This window comes from Triticum aestivum, chromosome 4D (genome assembly GCF_018294505.1).
Source record: "Triticum aestivum cultivar Chinese Spring chromosome 4D, IWGSC CS RefSeq v2.1, whole genome shotgun sequence".
Lineage (NCBI taxonomy): Eukaryota > Viridiplantae > Streptophyta > Magnoliopsida > Poales > Poaceae > Triticum > Triticum aestivum.
In genome coordinates, this window is record NC_057805.1 from 83,219,280 (window position 1) to 83,244,596 (window position 25,317).

The following is a 25,317-nucleotide window of genomic DNA, read 5'->3' on the forward strand; positions in this document are numbered from 1 at the left end:
GTGGCGCCTAATGGGAGAGGGCCCTTGGGGGCAGCCCCGCCTTTTTATGTGGAAAGGTTTGGAAAGGGGGCATTTGGGAGGCAATTTTTGGTTTGGGGGCGGGGGGAGCTTGGGGCTGCCTCCTTCAATGCCTTCCCTTCCCATCTCCTTCTATAAATAGAGGAGGGCATCCACCATTGACACACCAAGATTCTCACCATTCGGCATGCAATGATCTGCCCCTTTTCTCTCTAGTTTCTCAACGAAATAGTTTCGTTGTGCCACAACGCTGCTCCACCACTCACTAGTCTCTGACGACGATTAGTTCTGGAAGACGAAGCTCTGCCGGATTGATGACACCGTGCCATACAACCCAATGGAGAGATCGTGATGTCGATCTTTGTTCGAGGCAAGCCAATCCCGGGACCCGGATCAGAGGATCAATCCAAGGGCGGAAGTCTCCACGACGCGAAGTATCTCGGGAGGCCAATCCCGGAACCCCGATCAGAGGATCAACCCAAGGACCTCAACCCCATAGAAGGCCAAGGCCCAAGGAAGGAGCCAGCAGGCTGAGTGGGACCAAAACCATGACACGGCAGGAGGCATGCATCTTCTGTACACAGCCTAGCCGGAGCTATGTAACCCTAGCTTAGCCAGATATGTAAGGTAAGCCCGGGGTCTACGCGGGCGATAGGCTCTCTAGGAGAAATCTAGGCAGGAGTAGGGTCTTACCTCCTCTTAGAAGGCTCGAACCTGGGTAAATCATGTTTCGTGCTTCACCGTTCCAATCTGCCATAACACAGGGTGGGGGAGAGAGGATCGTCTTTTTGCACCAAACTGGTCTAAATTCGTACAACGTCGCAATTGTCCGGGATCTCTACCAATTTCGCAGATTAGGTCATCATGGTTCGAGTCGGACAGGCCGTACGAGTTCAAGCCAAGAAGATACCCATGCGTACACCGGGAAGTCGTATACAAATCAGCACACCCCTTTGCATATACTATACCTGTATGCTGTTTTCGTTCCAGAATATTACAAACTCAAAGTTATATACAAGTCCGGGTTCCACTATACAAGTGGCACGTACAGATCAGTCGAGCAAACCTTGCTATACACCCTGGCTATACAGGAGTGCCCCACCAAAGAATAGGGGAAGAATCTTGTCTATCTATCTATATCTCTATGCAGATTAACTCGAGGTAAGTTTCTTGCTGTTCCTAACTAGCAGGTCTCGCTTGATGTCCAGCTGTTTGGCTGGGTTAGTTTTAGCGATCCGACAGAACAGAATCACTCCACGAAAGCATGAAATCGCGTGCGACGGATGGTAAATCTGCACAGGAGAGTACGATAGACATGTGAATCGCTAAGCAGGGAGAAATGTTTCCACGAACTACAAGAGCATGAAAAATGGAGTTTGATTGACTTACCTTGGAGAACCTCAAGAGCAACCGAAGGTATGTCTATCTGATCTTCCACCAGTTTGTATACATCAACAAGCTGCAAAGGAGAGAAACGGGTTGCGGTGATCCATCGTCGAGAAATTTACATCTCATATATAGTTCGTGGCCTTAGTGGTAAGTGCATTCGATCCCTTGAATCAAGATTGACCAGTCTATGTAGAATAGTACCTCGTCTACGTGCAACCTGGAGTCCTCGGTGAAAGCCATCACAAGTTGTCTCCTGATCCCAGAATCAATAAGGAACAGTCGTGCTCCATCTTTTATTGTGTCAGTGAGATCCAGTTTCTTCTCCAGTTTTTGACTTGACACAGTTTGCCTGCAGTACGAAAGAATGAAAGATCAGAATACTTGCAGGAACAGCTAGACAGATACAGCATGACAGAAACAGTGGGTTCACTACTCACAGGCTATTGCTCTTCAGTGCAGGATTGGTACTCATCTTTGACACGTTTTCCTTGGCAAGAACTATAAGGTTTTCTAGTCGTTTCCACTGGAACAATCCATCTTTGAATAACACCTGGTGGGGAAATGGTGATGATAAGATCTCAGAAATGTTATAAACAAGAACAGTGGCTTTCTTCTACTAATGCCTGCGTATTCAAGAAAATGAAAGCTTGCTGTTTTTTCTTTCTGTACCCGTGTACCGATGCTTCATTTCACATTTAAGGCTCACATAGTGATGTATTATATGGCAGAAACAACCAATGACATGTTAAGAGGGTTCTTAGAAATTAAAACATACCTGTATCAGCCGTTCACGGAGAGCAGGATTTGGATCTGTCAAAAGACGGTTTGCTATATACGGATATGCAACCTAAATATTAAGAAACATACAGTGAAGAGCATAAGTAACCAAACAAATGTACACTATTGTTCTCATAAGAACTGAAAAGGTAGCAAATGTCATACCTCAAGGAACTTAAATTCAGGCTTGAGAGTAAAGCAAATTCCTTCTTGTGTCAACAAAGAGCGAATGACCAAAGAAAATCTTTCTGGGATGCGGATAGGATAATTGTACACGAGCTGATTAAACTTCCCTGTAATTTTCAATTTCATTCATTAGCGAAGAGTATATCTGAACACATGGAGCGGTGTTACACTAAGAATTCATCATTAGGGGAAGCAAAACAATAGAGAATGTTTCAACATGTGTGAGCACCCGCAAGGGATGCGTTCAAAAAGTATCATGGATTAACGATCAAGAACATCCACCCCCAACAAACATGTAAACTGACAAGATACCAAGCAAACATATATACATTTATGAGCAGAATGAAAATTTAGAAAATAGGGATTACCAGTCACACTCCTGAAATTGAAGTCTGCCAAGCCTTTTCCAGCCGAGTTTTGCCAAATAGCTTCCAGAGCTGGGATAATTGGGGAAACATCTGTTCCACTAGCAAGAAAACCAAGCCTTGTGAAGTCATTTGCCATTTCTGCATAGTCTTCATTTACAGCATGAACTACAGCATCAATCAGGATTTCTTTGTTTTGCTGCATATACGAGAAGCAACGACAATAAAACATATGTAAGCAATTTCTTGACCTGCCAATGCAGTAAATCACAGGAATGCATTCACAACAAGGAAGGGCATCATTTTTTGTGGTGTTAGCAGATTGCAGAACTATAAGTAGCCGACGTACATTTTGACCACCTAAGTGAACAGTTTTTCATACTAAAGAATCATTGGTAGTAGGGCATGCATGATATATTATAATTATATATTCACAGGCAAGCAACAATAAGAATCCAACCAATTGCAACTGGAAAGACAAATTCTGCCACTACCAAACAACCAAAAAAATCAGACCTGGCTAAGGACGGCAACATTGCCAAAGTCGACGTAAGCAATACGGCCATCTCGCATCGCAAAAACATTTCCAGGATGTGGATCTCCATGGAAAAGGCCAAATTCGAGCAACTGGCGCAGTGCTGCACTCACTCCAACTGTGAGAAAGCCTTCTACATCAATCCCAGCTTCTTTTATAGCCTGAGGGAATAAATTGAAAACTCAATGATGCTACAAATTTTAAATGAACTAGTCCACATTAGAAATAAGTAAAGGTTGATATGATGAATTCTACAAACCTGTGGATCAGTGCATCTGATTCCATCTATCCATTCCATCACCAAAACACGAGAACCTGAAAACTTATTATATACTAGAGGGATCTTCACAGTTGGATCATTCTTAAAATTTACTATGAAATCCTCGATGTTTCTAGCTTCCTGATTGCGCAGAAAAGGAAGGCCGTCAACTCCCATTCAGACATTCATCACCAAAATAAACATGAAACATAAAATCTGTGTTGCTGGAATGAAAACAGCCATAGTATCTTAACGACACATAGATAAAAAGTTGCAATACCTCCATGCAAGGAGATAAGAAGGTTGTGATACTCCACTCATTAAGCCTCCGGTCATTAAAATAATTAAGATTTCCTATTTACTGTGCTCATGCATTGTGGGTGCAGTACAAACAGTGAACTTAAAAAAATTGCTGAACAATTGGTTGGTTATTGCACTGAAAGGCCGCATTGATCAGAACATACAAGCCACTGTCGTGTCCTCCAGAAAATAACAAGCAACCAGATCCATTTATGCTTATGAGTTCGCCACATCAGAGCGGGTAAGTGCTTAGTACTACATGTGCCATCTGAAGCATTTATCATATTTTCCATTCATTGGGTACATCCAAAATTATAATTTGTTGCTTTGTTAGTGAAAACAGTGAAAGATCATGATTATGATGTCAATAAAAAGAGTATTAGTAGATTAACCATTCTGTGTGCTACCGACATCTATTCATGTGCCAATATTTTCTTCAAAGATGCATGCACCATTTGTATGATAGATCTATAACTATTAAGGCACTAAAAATTCTGATCATCTTTTAACTACTCAAAAAAAGGCATCCCATAACTATTCTCCAAATTATACATTACATATGCTTCTGTAATAGTCATACACAATAAATCACTACTCATTTTATTTTTGCGGAAGTACCTCACTACTGATAAGTTACTTTTGATTTCGAAGTGTTAGAAGTGGTTCATGTACCTTTGAGCCATTTAGGAAACAGAACATCTTTAAACTATTGAAGGCATGAGTGTTCACATACAAACATGGTTACTTAATTTTAAAATATCTTAAGATATCAACTTAAAACCCCCGCTAAAACGTGCAGGCATGACCCTAGTGATTCATTATTTTGTAATTTAACATCGACAAGAAAAAGGCACAAAGAAAATACTTACAAGAGTGTAATCAAGTTCTTCCAAAAGTTTTTCACCGAATTCATCAACAATAAGCTCTGCATTGCAGCCTAGTTTTTGAAGGCTAATCCCATTCAAAAAGGAAGCCAAAGTGCGGAAAAGGAACAGATCTCGGAATATTATTGGCTCAATCCCTGGCCTCTGAACCTGTAGTACGATTGGAATCAAAGAGATAAGCATAAATAAACTCATTCAGTTTACAAGTCAAAAATATGATTTACGTGGTAGTTACTAAGTTTCATGCACCAACTAGTAGATCAATCCACATACACCTCAACACCCCTCTCACGTGCAGCTCAAATCAATAAGGCCTAAACATGGACACAAATAGGGCAGGGAATTTTTTTAATATTTAAATCCCAAGAGCCCAGACTTGAACCCAAGACCTTTGGGGTCTGATATGATATTAAGTTTCATGCACCAACTAGTGGAACCAAAAACCCAAACTGACATAGAAGGTTGGGCAATCCACATAGGCACATATACTTCAATAGTACTATCAACATCTGGACATTCTACTGGAGCATATATTAGCATTTAGTTCATGAATGATGCAGCTATAAAGAACACAAATTTTATCAGGGAGAAGGAGGTAGACTATGTTTATAGTCATCTTTGTTAAAGAACCCCACTAAATGGTGCATCAAGTCACAAACGTCAGAGTATCTCAAGTAAGAAAAGAAAATGGAAGGAAGACGAACCTTGATAGCAACATCCTCGCCGGTTTCTCTTAGCGTGGCACGGTAGACTTGGCCCAGACTTGCAGCTGCTATTGTTTCTGATGAAATTTTGCTGAATAGTTGTTCTAGAGGCTGGCCAAGTTCCTCCTCAATTATGGAAAAGGCCACCTACCAGGTATACAGCAATAAGCAACGCTTAGTTAATCACCCTGATTTCATCAGCCTTAACACAATATGCGTCCACTGTCCAGAACAATTTGTAAAAGTATTATATTGCAACCGTGTACCTGGTTAGCAAATGGAGGAACGTCATCTTGCAGGATACACAGTTCGCTCATATAATCCTCACGAATAATATCAGGCCTGTTAGCTAGAACCTGAAAAAATAATGTGACTACACAATGTTGGAATTGTAAGACACAACAGATAGCACAAGTGAAATCTTTTTTTTCGATGAGATTTATCAGAAAGGGAAAAGAATATAACCTGTCCTGCTTTTATGAATGACGGCCCGAGATCACATAAAAGATTGCGGAGCTGGCGGGCGCGGAATGGAACAATTTCTTCATCCCGTCCAACCAAGTAGTCATACACCAGAGATGACCAATAAAATCCTAGTTTCCAAATGATCTCCACTCCCCGACTAGCGAGGGATAGTACAGAGCCACTTGATCCCAAGACTTTACTCCTGACCTATCAATTATGGAAATGGGCATAGTTAAAACCGAATTTCAGCAAACCAACCTTGTAAACACAAATGCTCATAGTGCGCCATACCATTTCCGGGGAGTACTTTCGGAAAGGCACGCAGACACCACGCTCGATATCAAGTTGCTCCAGTGCACTGTTGGGTTTTTTGCTGGGCATGCCTTTCGCAGCTGCGCCATTAGTTTGCGTGGGTAGGGTCCGAGAAGAGAGCGGGGCATTAGTTGATGCAGCATTGATGACATAGAGTGAAAATCGCTTTGTCCTTCTGGAAATACAGGATCTTGAACCGGTATATCGAGTATATGGCACTTGACGGCTAGACGTTGATAGACTGGGGCGATGTGGTGAAATAGATACAGAAGCTGTGCAGAGCTCCATGCTGAAAAAGCTGTAAGCGATGATATCTGTGGAAGGCAGGAAGCTGCATCAGTTATACTTCAATTTCTACCTAAGCAACAAAAGTAACAGCCCTACTTACTTTAGCCTACAAAAACGTCTTATATTTTGGTACAGAGGTGTAGTAAATTTCAACTGGAAACCAGAGTTCCGAAGGTCATATCCTCTGGTCTATTTTTTTAGATATAGGGAGAAAGCAATTCTAATCAACCCAAACTGGTAAACACACAAACCCCAAGTTTCTAACCTAGATTAGATATGCAGTCCCCAATCACAAGAGAATTTCCCCCATGCTATCTCACAGGTTACGGAAGGCAACAAATCAAACCCACATAAACAGACTGAGAAGCTGCTACTGATACTATGGACCTAATTCTACACGCGCGCGCGCGCGCACACGCACAGCGCGCAAATCCCCGTCCGCAAATGGTCCTAGACACAACCACCACGAACCCGCGAAACCAGGGCAGAATCCAGGCGAGGAACGGCTGCAACAAGACGATACCGGAAGAATCGGCGGGGGTTCGGAGCCTCACCTTGTTTTCCGACGAACTCTCCGCCGTGGGGATCGGGATTCGGTGAGCCCTCCGAGGCGAGCCGGGGCGTTGTGTGCCGGCTCCTTCTTTCGATTTGGGCGGGGAAGAAGCGCGTGTTCTTTTGTGGTGCCGAGCCAGCCGTCGCAGCGGTGGTGACGGGCACAATGGTGAGAGAGTGTAGATAGCTCCTCACGGTGGCCATCCAATGTTAGTGCTAGCTGCCTAGCACGGCCACGTCGGCTCTCAAGGTGTGTCGCCAAACTGGAAACTTTGCTATCCACAAGTACGGAACGTGGTCGTCTGTCCACGAAATTTTTTGCCAAAACTGGGGAATATATAAGATGAAGGAAAACAGCTAGCAACCAGTACGATGTGCGTTTAGAGCATCTCCAGCCGTTGGAGCCCAAGAACACCACCGAGTTAAAAAAATTGGTGTCTTGAGGATCTAAATGCTTAATCTGGTCAAAATAGAAATGCATGGAGAGGACATCTTTCCGGCCACACCCCACCCCAATCAAAAGTTTGTGATGGAAATGATTAAGTGGGCCAAAAAAATGACATGTGGGGAGACACGATTCGCCAAAACTTCCACCGGCGCCCCCAAGAGCCCCCTAACGCGTTGGGTTTCGCTTGGGTTTGCCGGCACTATTTTGACGTCCCGGGGAACGCTGGGGGCGTGGTTGGGCCCTTTTTCGGTAAAAAAACGTCTCCCAAGCCTAAAAAAGTGTCCTGGGGCGGGTGGAGATGCTCTTAGTGAAAGAAGACATTGTCATCGACTATAAAGACATCTATGATGACTTGTTCATAGAGATGAATGTCTATGCGTATGTATGAGCGATGCGTTAAAAAAACAGGATGTCTTGAACGCAACCAGATGGCACGACGAGATATACGACAATAAATTTTGTAGTGATTGAAGATAAACATCAAAGGACCACCTCCCGCAAAAAGAACATCAAAGAAAAACCTGCCTTGATGCCAAGAATGATGAACGGTGACACAACCCAATTATTAATCTTCCTAGCAATTATCTTCAATTCAAAAGAAAATTTCCTATCCTCCTCAATTTTTTAAAAAACTACTCCTTCGAAGTGAGAGAAAGCTTAGGCCTTGTTTCAGGAAAAAGAAATAGCTCATGAAAAAATTAGCAAACGATATAATTTTAACTAGATAGAGGACATCAAGTTCAATAAACTAAAGCAAAACATGAACAACAAAGTCCCTCCATAGAACAAATAGTTACTCGACCTCATCAAGAAACGGTTTCCTCATCAGATTTGCGGCTTCCGTCATGATTCATGATTTATTAACAAAGATTTTGCGCTTAAAAATCCCGCTGCAATGTGGGGGCAATCGCGCCGCAATTCTATAGTGAGTTGTTGTTGTTCGACTACAAATGCACTGACAACAAAACTGGAGGTAGCTATTGAAGCATAAAGAGTTCATAATTATCTGCTCTTGTCAAAACTCAAAACTGGCGAGTGGTGCCGAAGATCTGATAATATCGACTCAAAGGTGAGTGATCTACCAGAGATCCATATGTTGTAATGTACATCAGTAATTTGGAGAGCCAAAACGTGAAAATGTGCACAAGTGACCTGGCAAACTAGTGCAGAGTTTAGACATGCTTTGCTTTACAACATCATGAGCTCAATCATTAGAGACTTGTGTTGCAACTGCTTGTTCAAGTCATTGGTCAACTTCACTATCGTCACAAAGGCTGGAACGGCGTACATCACCGGCACCACCCCTACCAATACTCTAACATGAAGCATAAGCGCGACACTGATGGAGAGCATGAAGAGGATTTCAGCCATAATCACACCATTCTGAACAAGAACGAAAAATAATTAGATGCTAGCAAAATAAAGTTGCAGGATCAAGGCTTGAGGAATTCTGGAATGCAATAAATGGCCTACCTTCAGACAAAGCCCCAGGAGCAGATGGTTTTGTTAGGGTGTTCTTCTTCAGAAAGTGCTTGGGGGTTATCATTTATCGAAGCTGATTTCAGAGTGGTGATGGAGAGATTCTGTAGCATCAGTAGCTTGAACCTATGACTCTATATAACACAAATATATCATTCTGATACCTAAGAAGGATGGATGTTTGGAGGTCAAGAACTATATACTTATTACTCCCTCCGTTCCTAAATATAAGTCTTTTTAGAAATTTCAACATGGACTACGTAGAAAGTAAAATGAATGAATCTACACTCTAAAATACGTCTATATACATCCATATGTAGTTTATTTAGAAATATCTAAAAAGACTCATATTTAGGAACAGAGGGAGTAGTTTGGTGTGCAGATTTGCAAGGATCAAAGCTTCGGCCGGGCGGATGCTGAGCAAGTGAGCGGTGTGACCGGCCAAAGCTTCGGTCGGTCGGCCAATTATAATCGTCTCCATTTTTAAAAAATAACGGCAAATCAAATCTGGTGTGTCTTAACTAGGGGCTGAAGCGTAATTGTCCCATCCTCAATATACACTGACTGCACTAGTTGGTCACGTGAGTCACTAACAAGAGAAAGAGCGGGTGGACGGGCGCTCCTCTTCTAATCCCAACTTCGGCGCCGCCCGGCACCTCCCATCCATAACCCCCTCATACCCCCTCCCTGGAACCCTAGCTGCTGACGTTTCCGGCACCTCACAGACCCGCGGAACCCTAGGCAGTGCGATAGCAGTGGATCCTAGCCAGGCGGATGCGGCCCCAGACCCCAAGTGCAGCATTGCCAAGCTCATCAACTACGTCGAGGTAAGGACTCTCCGCTCTAGTTTCATTGTTTGCCTCTACCACCTTGGTGCTTCATGCCCGGTGTTGCATGGGTTGCGGATTTGTGTACTGTTAGATCGTTACGGGATCAAGTGCTCGACCAGGAAAATATGTTGGTTTTTCTCATGTTGACGAAGTGGGGAATTTTCGGCCTACCAATGCTCAATTTTGAGGGAGAACGGTATAAAGAAAAGTGTGTTTTTCTTGAGCTCTAAAAAGGAAATTTCCTCGTGTTTATTTTAGTTCAAGGGGAACGGTGGGACGATCAAATGCTAAGGCCCTCCAGAGATCACAGGCTCTGGCCTACATCGATTTTACTGCTTCAGGGTGAGTAGATAACCGAGGTCACAAATGAGCGTAACATCCCCTTTGAAAACTATGTGGCGTTGTTCTTTCCACATACCTCTGATAGGATAAGTTCATAAGTATTGTAAGGGCATATTTATCCCTAAGATATTTTGGTGATTGATGACAATGCTTTTGCGGATTAATCATGTGCATTGAGTTTTTCAGAGATTCATCCTTTGGCACGAGACGATTCCCTCCCCTCGGAGTTTGAAGCGAAGACGGTGTAGTACTTTCGAATTAGTTTGGTGGACTAGTTTCGTAGGGATCACCGTACTATCAAGAGGAGGTCCGCTTTGGAAAGGCTAGGGTGCAATCATCAGCGTACACTTCCTTTGCACACCCTCCGAGCCTTTCCGCTTCGTTGATGAGCTCGTTCCCCTCTCTCAGTGTGCCCTCTCTGGTCCTAGCGGTAGTACCGCGGGCCGGAGCGGTAGTACCGCTTGGGTGCTATAAGCGGCAGTACCACTCCACAGCGGTAGTACCGCTGTAGCCCCCAGCCGTAGTACCGTTGCGGCTTCGTGCTAGTACCGCCTCGATTCGAGGGGTCTTTTTCCGTGTCGGGTTTTACGGTACTTGCCGCGGCAGTGGGGGTGTAGTAATGCTCGAGTGCGGTAGTACCGCCCTGACCACCGCGGTAGTACCACTCTGGGCCCAGCGGCAGTACCGCGAGAGGGAACGGTAGTACCGCTGGCCAAGCGGTAGTACCGCTCTCTGCGGGGCTGAAGTGGGGGGTAACGGTTGGATTGTTTCCCCCACTATAAAAGGGGGTCTTCTTCCCCAAAGTTGACCTACCTCTTCCCCCAAAAGCTCCATTGTTGCTCCAAGCTCCATTTTCGCCCGATCTCTCTCCCTAGCCAATCAAACTTGTTGATTTGCTCGGGATTGGTTGAGAAGGCCCCGATCTACACTTCCACCAAGAGAAATTTGATTCCCCCCACTTATCCCTAGCGGATCTTGTTACTCTTGGGTGTTTGAGCACCCTAGATGGTTGAGGTCACCGCGGAGCCATAGTCCATTGTGGTGAAGCTTTGTGGTGTCGTTGGGAGCCTCCAATTAAGTTGTGGAGATTGCCCCAACCTTGTTTGTAAAGGTCCGGTCGCCGCCTTCAAGGGCACCAATAGTGGAATCACGGCATCTCGCATTGTGTGAGGGCGTGAGGAGAATACGGTGGCCCTAGTGGCTTCTTGGGGAGCATTGTGCCTCCACACCGCTCCAACGGAGACGTACTTCCCCTCAAAAGGAAGGAACTTCGGTAACACATCCTCGTCTTCACCGGCTCCACTCTTGGTTATCTCGTCCCTTTACTTTCGCAAGTTTACTCGTGTTATATCTCTTATTTGCTTGCGTGCTTGTTGTCATTGCATCATATAGGTTGCTCACTTAGTTGCATATCTAGACAACCTATTTTGATGCAAAGTTTAATTTGGTAAAGAAAAGCTAAAAATTGTTAGTTGCCTATTCACCCCCCCTCTAGTCAACTATATCGATCCTTTCAATTGGTATCAGAGCCTCGTCTCTTTTTAAGGACTTTACCGTCCGAAGAGTATGGTTGACGTCGTAGACGGTGTGGAGGAGCACTCCGGTGTGAATCCGGTCTCGTCTACGGGAGATGGGGAACCGCGGTCTCTTGTGAGGAATTAAATGTGGCGTTGGACACATTGAAAACCTCCATGACTACCGAGGTCGAAAGCATGTTTAATAAATACTTAGAAGGGCTTAAGCTTTCCACCGCACCGTTGAAAGTGGGTGATCCCGCCAACAAGGTGACGGATGCTACCTCCGACAAAGGGGAAGCTACTAGCGAGAAAGCTCCTTCTTCTAGTGGTAAAAAGGGCACCGGCATCTTTGCCCATGTGGAACCTCCACCTGTCTATGGTGGACCGCTCCCTTCCACTCATTTAAATCATGCCGGCCCGGCTCCTAAGATTGAGAAGAATGTAGATTTTGATTCTTGGGTCTATCATTTTAAGCGTCATTTAAATCATGTGAACACTAACCTTTGGAGAATCATTGAAGAAGGTTTTTATCCGCATGACCGAAGTAATTTCACTCCTAGAGAAGTTGTGGATCATCAATTCAATGAGAATGCTCTCTTCATCATCCAAGAAGCAATCCCACCTGAAGATCTTCCTCATCTCCGGCCTTACACCGTGGCCAAAGATGCTTGGCTCCAAGTTGTTTCCCTCTATCGGGGAAGCGCAAGCATTCAACGCTCCAACTATGAAGTAGTGCAAGATGAAGCCGACGAGTTTGCAATGAAAGAAGATGAAGAACCTCGTGAGCTTTTTCGGAGAGTAACCAAACTCGCGGTCTCTCTCCGAGATCATGGAAGTAAGGACACGGATGACAATTGGATCAAGCGCAAATTCCTCAAGGCAATGATGCCCTACCACAAAGCCATGTCCTCCGTAATTCGTCAAAGGCCGGACTTTCACACCTTGTCCTCAAGTGAAGTGTTGGATGAGTTTGTTGCTATGAGCATCTTGGACAAGACCGCCGACAATGCGGTTCTTCGCTCTCAAAGAGTAAAGAAACCCAACCTTGCTCTAAAGGCCAAGGTTAGTATGGAGGAAGAGGATGAAGAGGAAGAAGAGGAGGGCAACCTCGAAGATACGAAGTATGCCTATCATGAACACATGGCTCTTGCTTCAAGGCAATTTTGGAGCAAGAAGAACACAAGGCCAAACTTCAACAAGAGCAATTCAAGTGGTGCAAAGGGCAAGCAACGAGTGAGGACTTGCTTCAATTGTGGCAATGTGAGCCACTTTGTTGCGGAGTGCCCTTACGAGAAGAGGGAAGACAATGGTGGCAAGCTCATTAGAAAGGACAAGGCCAAGTCGTTCCCCAACAAGAGCAACTTCACCAAGAAGACTCCTCCCAAGGCATTGGTGGTACAAGAAGAGTACAATGAGGATGATGACGATGATGAAGATGGTGAGTCGGTTGCCATGGCCTCCTTTGCCATTGCGAAGACTCCAAGGATGTCTCTCTTCGACTCACCCAATGAGAACATCACCGCCAAGTGTCTCATGGCTAAAGCCACCAACAAGGTAACCCCCAACATCAAAACTACCATCATTAATCATCCTTCTTCGACGGATAGCATTGATGAACATGAGGGGACAAATGTGGAGGAAAATGAGTTTGAGACCTTTATGGGTAAACTCAAGGGTAAATCCAAGAAGCACTTCGTTGCTCTCTTGGAACAACTTGGTGAAGCCAATGACATGATCGAGGCTCACGAAGATACCATCTCTAAGATGGAGGGGCATAGTCGTGACTATGCCGATGAGATTTCGGATCTTTCCAATGCTCTTGATGAAGAGCGTGGTATTCGTTTGGATCTTGAGGAGTCATACAACGATGATCATGCTAAGTTAAAGAAAGATCTTGATCATGCTCTTGTTGTGTCTCGTGTGCTAAACTCCGAGAAGGCAAAACTTGGGGTTGATCTTGCTAGACTTAAAGAGGAGTTTGACATTCTCGACAAGGCTCACAAAGTCTTGAAGGGTGTTCATGCTAGCCTCAAGGAGTCTCATGATCAACTCCAAGTAAAGCTAACTAAGGAGAAAGCCACCTTTCCTCATATGGTGTTAATTGATAATGCAAATGCTACTAACCCTTGTTGTGAGCATGTGAACCTTGTTGAGGAGAATGCTAAGTTGAAGGAGCAGCTTGAGAAAGGCCTTGTGTCATGCATACAAGGTGAGAAGAACCTCAACGACCTTTTAAGAAACCAAAAGGAAGTTGTGGCCAAGGAGGGGATTGGGTTCGCACCCAAGCCCAAGAACAAGAAGAACAATGACAAGACCAAACGACCTCCTCCTCTCAAGCAAACTTTTGTGAAGGAGGGAGAGGGTGCTTCCAAGGAGAAGAAAAACAATGCGAAGGGTGACGGTGTCAAGAAGGGCAATACCACCCCATCCAACAAAGCCGGCGACTTTAATCCTTCTTATGTGTTATGCCGTGCTAGTGATGGGCATGTTTATGCCAAATTGTTGGTTCTCCTCATGAGTATATTGAATGGTCCATTTGGGTTCCTAAGACCCTTGTTACTAACATCAAAGGACCCATTACAAAATGGGTACCTAAAACCAAGCATTGATCTCTTGTAGGTGTTTGCTTCCGGTGGGGGATCATGGTTGCTCGATAGTGGAGCTACAAATCATATGACCGGAAGCAAGGACTTGGTGGTGGACGTGCACAGGATTCCATCTATGCCCACCAATGTCGAGTGGGGTGATGCCTCGTCTTCTAAGGTATTGGGACTCGGCAAAATTGTCATTTCTCATGATCTCACGATCGAGAAGGTCATGCTAGTTGAGTCCCTTGCATACAATTTACTTTCCGTTCGTCAACTTGCTATCATGGGCTTTGCCACTTTCTTTGATATTGATACCGTGGCCCTCTTGTGGAGCAAGACTCTTAAAGTAGCCTTTGTTGGGCATGTCGAGAACGGTCTCTATGTGATTAACTTTTCGGAGCGACCCACTAAGACCGCGACATGCCTAATGGCTAAAGTTGATGTGGGATGGCTTTGGCATCGCCGTTTAGCCCATGTCAATATGAGATCTTTGCAAAGTCTTCTCAAGGGGGACCATGTCCGTGGACTAACGAACGTTAGTTTTGCTAAAGATCGTGCTTGCAGTGCTTGTATCGAAGGAAAGCTTCATGAGAAGGCTCACCCTCCCACGACTCTCATTTACTCGAAGAGGCCTTTGGAGCTCCTTCATTTGGATCTCTTTGGGCCTCCATCCTTTGATAGTCTTCGGGGTAGAAAGTATTGCTTGGTAATTGTGGATGACTATTCAAGATACACTTGGGTGTATTTCTTCAAGAGGAAGAGTGAGACCCAACAAACCATCATTGACTTTGCAAATGAAGCCCAACGTCAACACAATGCAAAGATCTTGACAATAAGAAGTGACAATGGCACCGAGTTCAAGAACTACACCTTGGATGAGTTTCTTAGTGATGAGGGGATCAAGCATCAATATTCCGCACCTTACACCCCTCAACAAAACGGTGTTGCGGAGAGGAATAACCGGACGTTGATGGATGCTGCAAGGATCATGATGGCGGAGTTCAAGTCTCCATACAACTTTTGGGCCGAAGCCATCAACACCGCGTGTCATGCATCCAATCGGCTCTACCTCCGCAAGGGCTTGAACAAGACTCCATATGAGATACTCACCGGTCACAAGCCCAACCTCAAGTACTTTCGGGTGTTCGGGTGTAAGTGTTTCATTCTCAAGAAAGGTGTTCGATTGTCTAAATTTGAGGCTAGAGCATATGAGGGCATATTTGTTGGTTATGCTACAAACTCTCATGCTTACCGTGTCCTCAATAAATCCACGGGACTTATTGAGGAGACGTGTAATGTGGAGTTCGATGAGAATAACGGCTCCCAAGTGGAGCAAAGTGGCACTTGTGATGTAGGTGATGAAATTCCTCCTCAAGCCATAAAAAGAATGGGTATTGGTTTTATCCTACCCATTGAGGAACCCCTTGTGGCCGAAGGAGAAGGACAATGCTCCACTCAAGTGGAGCCATCACCAACCCAAGGCCCACACGCTTCCGAAGAACAAAGTGAAGGCCCTCAACCTCATGAACAAGACCAAGGGCAAAATCATGATCAAGACGGTGGAGACACACCAAGTGATGACCAAGGTCAAGTTCTCTCCTCCGAGCAAGTTCAAGATCAAGAACAAGCTCAAGACGGCGCTCAAGATGATCAAGTGACCGCTCCTCAACTCACCTCCGAGGAGGAATTGGAGCGTCGTGCCGCCAAGATTGCTTCCAAGCTCTCCACCAAGGGTCATCTCATGAAGAATGTACTTGGAAGCATTCAAAAGGGGGTAAGCACTCGTAGATAATTGGCAAACTATTGTGAACATCACGCGTTTGTCTCTTGTGTGGAACCCCAAAAGGTATATGAAGCTCTCGAAGATCCGGATTGGCTCAATTCCATGCATGAAGAACTCAACAACTTCGAGTACAACAAGGTGTGGAGATTAGTGCCAAGGCCAACGGGGAACCATAATGTCATTGGAACGAAGTGGATATTCAAGAACAAGCAAGATGCTCATGGGACCATCATCCGCAACAAGGGACGATTGGTGGCACAAGGCTACTCCCAAGTCGAGGGTATCGACTACGGTGAAACCTTTGCTCCCGTTGCTCGCCTTGAATCTATTCGTTTGTTGATTGCTTATGCTTCTCATCACAACTTTAAGTTGCAACAAATGGATGTGAAGAGTGCTTTTCTTAATTGACCTATTAATGAGTTGGTGTATGTCAAACAACCCCCCGGGTTCGAGGATCCCTACTTTCCCGATCATGTGTATCAACTCGATAAGGCACTCTATGGCCTTAAACAAGCCCCACGTGCGTGGTATGACCACCTTACCGAGTTGTTACAAGATCGTGGGTTTGAAGTTGGGCTAATCGACCCCACTCTTTTTACTAAGAAGGTCAAAGGGGAGTTGTTTGTGTGCCAACTATATGTTGATGACATTATCTTTGGTTCCCCTAACAAAGCTTTCAATGAGGAATTTGCCGCACTCATGACCTCAAAATTCAAGATGTCTTCCATGGGAGAGTTGAAGTTTTTTCTCGGTTTCGAAGTAAAGCAAAGAAGAGAAGGAACCTTCATCAACCAAGCCAAATACACTCAAGACATGCTCAAGAGATTCAAGCTAAGTGATGTCAAGCCGGCGTCCACTCTAATGCCCACCAAGTGCCAACTTGACATCGATCCCAATGGTAAAGCGGTGGATCAAAAGGTATATCGCTCCATGATTGGTTCATTACTTTACCTCTGTGCATCTAGACCGGATATCGTGTTGAGTGTGGGAATTTGTGCACGTTTTCAAGACGCACCTAAGGAAAGCCACTTTGTGGCGGTCAAGCGAATCTTTCGATATTTGGCTCATACCCCAAACTTTGGCTTATGGTACCCAAGAGGAGCAAACTTCAAGCTTGTAGGGTATTCGGACTCCGATTGGGCGGGAGACAAAGTGGATAGGAAGTCCACTTCCGGAGGGTGCCAATTCCTTGGTTGCTCTTTGGTAAGTTGGTCTTCTAAAAAGCAAAGTTGTGTGTCTCTCTCGTCCACTGAAGCGGAGTATGTGGCGGCCAGGATTTGTTGTGCACAACTCTTATGGATGAGGCAAATTTTAAAGGACTACGGTGTCATTTGTGACAAAGTGCCTCTTTGGTGTGACAATGAAAGTGCCATCAAGATTTCTCTTAACCCGGTGCAACACTTCAAGACGAAGCATATTGAGATTCGATATCACTTCATCCGGGATCATATTAGGCGAGGGGAGATCGAGCTCAACTATGTCAACACTCATGATAACCTTGCAGATATTTTCACGAAGCCGTTGGATGAAGCAAGATTTCGCGAGTTAAGGCATGAGCTAAATATCATTGATTCGAGCAATGTTGCTTGAGCACTTGCACTCCCCACCATACTCGACTTGTTATCTTGTTTAGGTGTAGGCATGGACATAGGGGGAGTGTTGTTCTCTTAATGAACTCTCCCTCCTCTTATTATGCATAAATTGATCAAGTCTTTCACATTAGCCATTTTTGATGGCACTTGTGCTTCAAAGACGAGCTTTGGTCATGGGCCCAAGGATAATTCTTCGCGGTGCCATACCAATTGACTCAAACATAGGTGGCCTCGGCCACCGCCCTCTCTTGTAGAGGTGTGTGGTTCTTGTCCTCGTGCTGATGCTTTTGTTGCTGAGTGTTTTGCTCTCTTTTCTTGTCGTTTGTTTCTCTCTTCTTTTGAGCTAAGCCTCTGTGTCTAGTCTTGGAGTATTGGCTAGGCGGTACTACCGCTGGTGGTGCGCGGTACTACCGCTTATGTTGACAAGCGGTACTACCTCCCACCCGAGTGGTACTACCGCTGGGGGGCGGGATCAGGGGGTTATGTCGGGGCAGGGGGAGGTTTCTCCTCCCCCATACCCATTCGCACCACCCCTTCGTCCCTCTCTCTCTCTCCAGCGACTCCTCGCCGCGGGAGGGCTCCGGCGGGCCGCCGTCTCCGGGCCATCCCTCTCCATTCCCTTCGATGGAGTCGATCCCCACCTCGTCCTCTTGCCATGGATGCCGGTATTGCCCTCGTTCTTTCTCTCTTTTTGACTAGTTCTCAGATCTAGTGTTTTTGGGGCAATAGTGGTTGCATCTCTAGATTTTTGGCTAAATCTCGGCTTGAGTAGTTTGGAGAAGGCATCTAGACTATGTGGATTAAGTTTTGGTAGGATTATTTTTGAATTTGGCAGTCCGATAGTGCCGGATCTGACCACGGCAGTAGGAACCGCCGGTTCCCCGTCTTGCGCGGTACTACCGCTCCCGCTGGGGCGGTACTGCCGCCTATGGCCAGCGATACTACCACTGTCTGCCAGATTCCATCATTCCCTACCTTTGTTTGATCCATGTTGTTTTGTTTGGAGGCTTACGCTTTTTTTTTCTTTCGTGTTGGTTTTCTGTTCGTGTGCTTGGTTCCAGGTGATGAACATTCTGAGCAGCAAGTCCGCCGTGTCAACCCCGGGCGTTCAACGTCAAAGCGGTACCGCACATCTGAGTCTGCTGGTGGTTCCTCCAGTGCTCCACCGCCGCCAGTGGGTGCTTCCTCAAGTGCTAATCCTCAACGTCAGAAGAAACTTGCCAACAGACCGAAGCCAAGGGCCAAGACTGTGACTGAGATGTCTGCGAAGGAGTTCTGGGCAAAGCGTCGCCACAACCCCTATGCGGAAGACCAAGAACCCAGTTTGGTCAACCGCCCGTTCTGGAACCGCTTTCAGTTTGCCATCTACTTTGATGTGATCAAGGCCAAGAAGAATCTCTTTGTTAATGTTCGCTCCATCGACACGGATGCCATGGAGAAGGATCCCGAATACTTTGGTGAAGCTCTTCAGATGTGTACTCAGCTCAACATTCTCAGAATCATGCAGTTCAACAAGGACTTTGATGAAGATTTGGTGGCTCAGTTCTTTGCTACTATCCATCTTGGAACTGATGAAGAAAGGACTCTGACCTGGATGACAAATGGCAAGTTACTGTCTGTCAAGTGGAAGGCCTTCATGGAGTTACTTCATGTGGAAGATCGCGGGCTTGAGACTCCTGTTGGCTTTCGCCCTCACCACAACGTCAACTCCACTCACAAGCAAGCCCTCTGGCCCTACTGCACTATGAAGGTTCACCCTGTGACTAAGAAGGAGACCTATGAGTTGTCTGCCTACCTGGACATCCTTCATCGTGTCTTTCGAGAGACCCTCTTCCCTCGCATCGGGAATCTGGATATGGTTCACTCCCATCTCGTGGATATGCTTCTCTTCTGCCAGCGTGAGAAGGAAGCAAACACTGGCGAGTCCCTGGACATCTCTCATGTTATGTGGTCTGAACTTCTCACTGCCATTTCTGAGCGCAAGTGCCCGATCTATGGTCCATTCATCATGTTGCTCATTGAGAAGGCCTGGAGACGTTCCTTTCCCGCGGAGCAGCTGGAAACTGGAGAGTTGGTTTCTCATGAGATCAAGCGTCTGAGGAAGAAGGATAATTGGGGCACCTCCGTTCCTACATCTGGGGTTCTGTCTTCGGCTGCTGCCATGGAGACCGAGGGCGAGGATGAGGCCGATGATGACGATGAGGATTATGTGCCTTCTGGGACAGAGCCTTCTGCGGCAGAGCCCTCTTGGGCAAAGAAACTCAAACACAAGATGAAGAAGCTGTTCTGCATGGAGTCTCACGGTCAGTACATGACTCATGTGGCTGAGAAGAAGGCAAGGGGACGTCACAAGGAGCTTATGCGTCAGTTGGGTGTGACAGTCACCAGCGGCTCTGAGGGTCAGATCACTGAGGAGGAGGAGTGAATCCAGCAGTACTGTCCGTGGACCGATTCAGATGCCGAGCAGTTTCCGGCCGAGGATGGTGGTGCAGATGATCACGCAGAGTCCTGATGTTCGAGATCCTCAGCATGCTCTCACCTGGAGCCGTAGGTTAGCTCTTTGCCCCTTTTGGTGTCTCGATGCCAAAGGGGGAGAGAGTTTAGGGATTTGCGTCGTTGTGTTGCGAGTGTGTCTTTGTCTTTGTGCTTTCGTTGTGTTTGCTACCTTGTGCTTTGTTTCGTTTTGTGTTCCGTGAGACCTAAGTTCCAGTCATATGGTGTGAGACATATGCTACCTTATCCTTTTCATATCTTTATCTATGTCTCTAGTCTTTTGGTATCTCATGAGTTGCGTGCTTATTATGTTATATATCCTGCTCTCTTGAATCACGCTTAGGTTGTTGGTCTCTAAAATACTGGGGGAGTGTTGATCCTAGTATGTGTGTCGTGCAGTCCAAAGCACTTATCTTGATGGCACACATCTAGGGGGAGCCCGTCTATATTTTAGAGATTTGGGGGTTTGCTTATGTCCTTTGTCTTTTCCCGTTTGTGCAAATCCCGTATTGTCATCAATCCACCAAAAAGGGGGAGATTGTAAGGGCATATTTATCCCTAAGATATTTTGGTGATTGATGACAATGCTTTTGCGGACTAATCGTGTGCATTGAGTTTTTCAGAGATTCATCCTTTGGCACGAGACAATTCCCTCCCCTCGGAGTTTGAAGCGAAGACGGTGTAGTACTTTCGAATTAGTTTGGTGGACTAGTTTCGTAGGGATCACCGTACTATCAAGAGGAGGTCCGCTTTGGAAAGGCTAGGGTGGAATCATCATGTACACTTCCTTTGCACACCCTCCGAGCCTTTCCGCTTCGTTGATGAGCTCGTTCCCCTCTCTCAGTGTGCCCTCTCTGGTCCCAGCGGTAGTACCGCGGGCCGGAAAGGTAGTGCCGCTTGGGTGCTATAAGCGGCAGTACCGCTCGCTGTAGCCCCCAGCCGTAGTACCGCTGCGGCTTCGTGCTAGTACCGCCTCGATCCGAGGGGTCTTTTTCCGTGTCGGGTTTTACGGTACTTGCCGCGGCAGTGGGGGTGTAGTACCGCTCGAGTGCGGTAGTACCGCCCTGACCACCGCGGTAGTACCGCTCTGGGCCCAGCGGCAGTACCGCGAGAGGGAACGGTAGTACCGCTGGCCAAGCGGTACTATCGCTCTCTGCGGGGCTGAAGTGGGGGGTAACGGTTGGATTGCTTCCCCCACTATAAAAGGGGGTCTTCTTCCCCAAAGTTGACCTACCTCTTCCCCCAAAAGCTCCATTGTTGCTCCAAGCTCCATTTTCGCCCGATCTCTCTCCCTAGCCAATCAAACTTGTTGATTTGCTCGGGATTGGTTGAGAAGGCCCCGATCTACACTTCCACCAAGAGAAATTTGATTCCCCCACTTATCCCTAGCGGATCTTGTTACTCTTGGGTGTTTGTGCACCCTAGACGGTTGAGGTCACCGTGGAGCCATAGTCCATTGTGGTGAAGCTTTGTGGTGTCGTTGGGAGCCTCCAATTAAGTTGTGGAGATTGCCCCAACCTTGTTTGTAAAGGTCCGGTAGCCGCCTTCAAGGGCACCAATAGTGGAATCACGGCATCTCGCATTGTGTGAGGGCGTGAGGAGAATACGGTGGCCCTAGTGGCTTCTTGGGGAGCATTGTGCCTCCACACCGCTCCAACGGAGACGTACTTCCCCTCAAAAGGAAGGAACTTCGGTAACACATCCTCGTCTTCATCGGCTCCACTCTTGGTTATCTCGTCCCTTTACTTTCGCAAGTTTACTCGTGTTATATCTCTTATTTGCTTGCGTGCTTGTTGTCATTGCATCATATAGGTTGCTCACTTAGTTGCATATCTAGACAACCTATTTTGATGCAAAGTTTAATTTGGTAAAGAAAAGCTAAAAATTGTTAGTTGCCTATTCACCCCCCCCCTCGAGTCAACTATATCGATCCTTTCAAGTATGATGAGAGTCGCTTTGTCATTTGTTCGATCAGGCGTTAAAGTTTTCCTCCTAGATTGCAACAAGAAGTTCATGTCTTCAACTGGAACCTAGGACAGGGTTGAGCTCTAGCTTCATTATGTAGTTGCGGCAATGAATGTTCATACATCGTTGAAAACATGAAAGCATAATAGATTTTTTTTGTTGAAGCATGTACCGTAGAACAATTTTTCTACTGTTAATTATATTAAATAAAGTATGTATTTACAAAATTCAAAAACTCAAAAAAAATCTAAGTTAACCAATACCAGCTCTAGGAAACATCAAGAAAAAATATTATAAATGGGTATCAATCCAGGACTGTAACTTTTGGGACTTGATTGCTTTTGCTCTGTGAATTGTTGTCTTCAGAGTTTCTTTCAAATAGTGAAGCCAACTCATGGTATGTGGTGCTGCATTTGGGAAGATTTTATCATTTCTAACCGACCAAATACTCCAGCAACCCGCAATGATGATATCGAGTGCCAGATTAGGGGGTAGTTCACCAAGTCTAATGTAGATCTCATCATAACTTGTGATGCCTCTAACTCTATTAGGCAGGATCTTATCCCAATAGTCGTTAGCAAAATTGCAATCCCAAAATAGGTGTAAGAGTGTTTCTTCAGTTTGATCATGGCACAGGGCACAATGGTAGTTCTGTAGGTACATGGACCTTCTAAGCAAGAGATTTTTGGTGTTGATTCTATCATGTAGTAACAACCAGAAGAAGAATTTGTATCTCAGTCGAGCTGCACACTTCCAGAGTAATTGGAAAAATTTATGAGCAAAGTTGGGTCCCATGAGGGCTTTGTACATCTTAATGGCCAAATAATTGCCCTGATTCCCCTTGTATGTCCATTTGTCATTCTCATTGAGGTGTGCTCTGTTTTGCAAATGTGCCTGAAGTAGCAATAGTTGTTGATATGCTTGAGCTGAGAGTGGGAGTTGAAACATATCCTCAATGTTGTCTTGAGCAAGTGCATCTTGCAGAGTGATCTCAGTATCATGGCAGATGGAGAAAAGGTGTGGGTAGCTGAGTGAGAGTTCTTGACCCTGTCATTTGTCTCTCCAAAAGACAATTGTATCTCCTTGACCTAGTATACATAGTGCATGCCCTTTATATATTGGCAGTAGTTTGAGAACAACTTTCCACCAGCAAGAGCCTTCATTCCTGACATGTGGGAGGTGATGGCTGTAATATGTTTGCCAAATGATTTTGACCCAAGGAATGTCTTACTTATTTAAGAATTTGTGTAGGTATTTCATTACGAGAGCCTGGTTATCGACCCCAGCATTAAGTACTCCAATGCCTCCATGTGACTTGGGCTTGCAAGCTTTCTCCCATGCAATCATGGCCATCCCTTTCTCCTCTGAACCATATTTTCTCCAAAGATAGTGTTTCATATAGGAGTTAATCTGGTTGAGAACTGTTATGGGGATCATCAATGTAGACATGAAGAATATGGGCATGCTTGAAAATACTGACTTGACCAATGTGAACTTATCACCAGTGGAAAGTAGGGTACTACAGCCTGAGAGTCTGGTGGAAATCCTTTTCAGCATAGGGGAGAAATCCTCCACTTTGGGCTTAGAATAGCATAAAGGAAGACCCAGGTACTTGATGGGCCATTGCCCAATCTGACAGCCTAGCAAATTGGATAAGATGTTCATCTTATCATCTGGGGTGTTAATTGCAAGCAGTGTGGATTTGGAATAGTTCACCTTGAGCCCAGTGTAAGAAGCATAGTGAATCAGCAGGGTTTTTCAAGTGCAAGAGTTGAGTGGGGGCAGCAGGTAAGACCAAGAGGGTATCATCAGCATATTGAATGACTGGAAAAGTCAGGGCATGATTGGTGTTGTGGTGGAGATTCAATCAGGTGGTTGGACATGGCTTCATTGAGCATTGTTTGTAGAGATCAGCTGCAAGCACAAATATCAAAGGAGATAGAGGGTCACCCTGTCTCACACCCTGTTTGCATAGAAATTGTTTACCAGGCACACCATTGAGTAGAACCGAGGAGGAACCTGTGCTGTAAGTTTGCTTAATCCAGTTTATCCATCTGTTGCCAAAACCTCTAGTTGTCATTATTTCAAAATGGTGTCATGGCTCAGAAGGTCAAAGGCCTTTTCAAAGTCTAGCTTTAGTAGCACAATTTCCTTTTTGGATTGGAAGCATTGATTATTCATATGACCAGGCAAGACAATCTTGGATGCATATGAAAGCAAAATAGTCAGACATGCAATGCTGCTGGATCATCGTCCACGCGATTTTCTTTTGCAGTATAGTGCTGCCCATAGAGTCCAGATTAGTTCAACATGCAGATGAATGATTCCCATAGCAAATTAGCAAGCAAAGCATTAGCATATTTGCCATAGTATGTGTTATTGATCATCTAGTTCCGAGCGATCTGATCATTTGCATTCAAGAGGTGGACATCCTGTAATACATTGGGTAATTGTTGTGCCATGCATCCGTCAACAAAAGGGCCACAACGCATATTACTATGTTTCAAAACCTCAGTCACAATTCAATTTTTTGACGTGTGCTTGAGGAGATGTTTAACTTGCATCCGTTCAAAACCTGCAACTCCGTTCATTTTATTATGTTTCAAAACCTCTAGGATTGAGAGCTCTCTTATTCCTTGTGCCATATTCAGTCTTAATCAGACCTCACTATTTGCAATTGCAAGTTAAAGTTGTGTGTCACTGGTCATATTCAGCACTACTTCTCGAGTGTCACTAATGTATTTGCCATTTTCCTTTTCAGGATTCTAATGACATCAACCTGACCGGTTGGAATTATCCAAGCTTCGCAAAACCTCCATGAAACCAACAAGCCATACGCACTACAACTCAAATCTGTATCTGGATTCTGGATGGGTTTTTAGTTCAAATCTACTCCCTCCGTTCACAAATATAAGTTGTTCTAACTTTTTTTTAAACCGGATGTATATACACATGTTCTGGGAAAGGATTGACAATTGTCCAGATGCCGGAGAGGGTAACACATATAAAGCCAGTCGCCGATCATATTTCAGATCCAAACCACAAAACGACATTTTAACATGAGGTGAACCGCAGAATCCAGTTCGCGCTTCAACAAGTGGCACATGCCGCAGTTAGGCTAATTACGATGTTGAAGTCGATAGGCGGTCTAGACACGTTCTTGCAGTAATAATGATTTCAACATATCCTCTTTTTGTTTTGGTTGAAGCAATCTTCACTCTGAAGCTTATAACACATAAAAAGGAA

At 45.3% G+C, this 25,317-nt stretch overlaps 1 protein-coding gene across 1 annotated transcript; it reads right to left on the bottom strand.

Annotated features, from left to right (window-relative positions):
- Positions 1 to 950: 950 nt before the first annotated feature.
- On the bottom strand, positions 951 to 7,319 carry LOC123096362 (protein ACTIVITY OF BC1 COMPLEX KINASE 1, chloroplastic). Its single transcript, XM_044518083.1, has 15 exons — positions 7,037 to 7,319; positions 6,174 to 6,508; positions 5,883 to 6,089; positions 5,684 to 5,773; positions 5,418 to 5,564; positions 4,699 to 4,863; positions 3,530 to 3,670; positions 3,252 to 3,431; positions 2,739 to 2,934; positions 2,350 to 2,477; positions 2,183 to 2,254; positions 1,845 to 1,957; positions 1,609 to 1,756; positions 1,408 to 1,477; positions 951 to 1,310 (listed from the first exon to the last, which is right to left on the bottom strand). Exons 1-15 carry the CDS (start codon positions 7,236 to 7,238, stop codon positions 1,246 to 1,248), a joined length of 2,259 nt encoding a protein of 752 aa, XP_044374018.1. The 5' UTR covers positions 7,239 to 7,319; the 3' UTR covers positions 951 to 1,245.
- Positions 7,320 to 25,317: the final 17,998 nt, after the last annotated feature.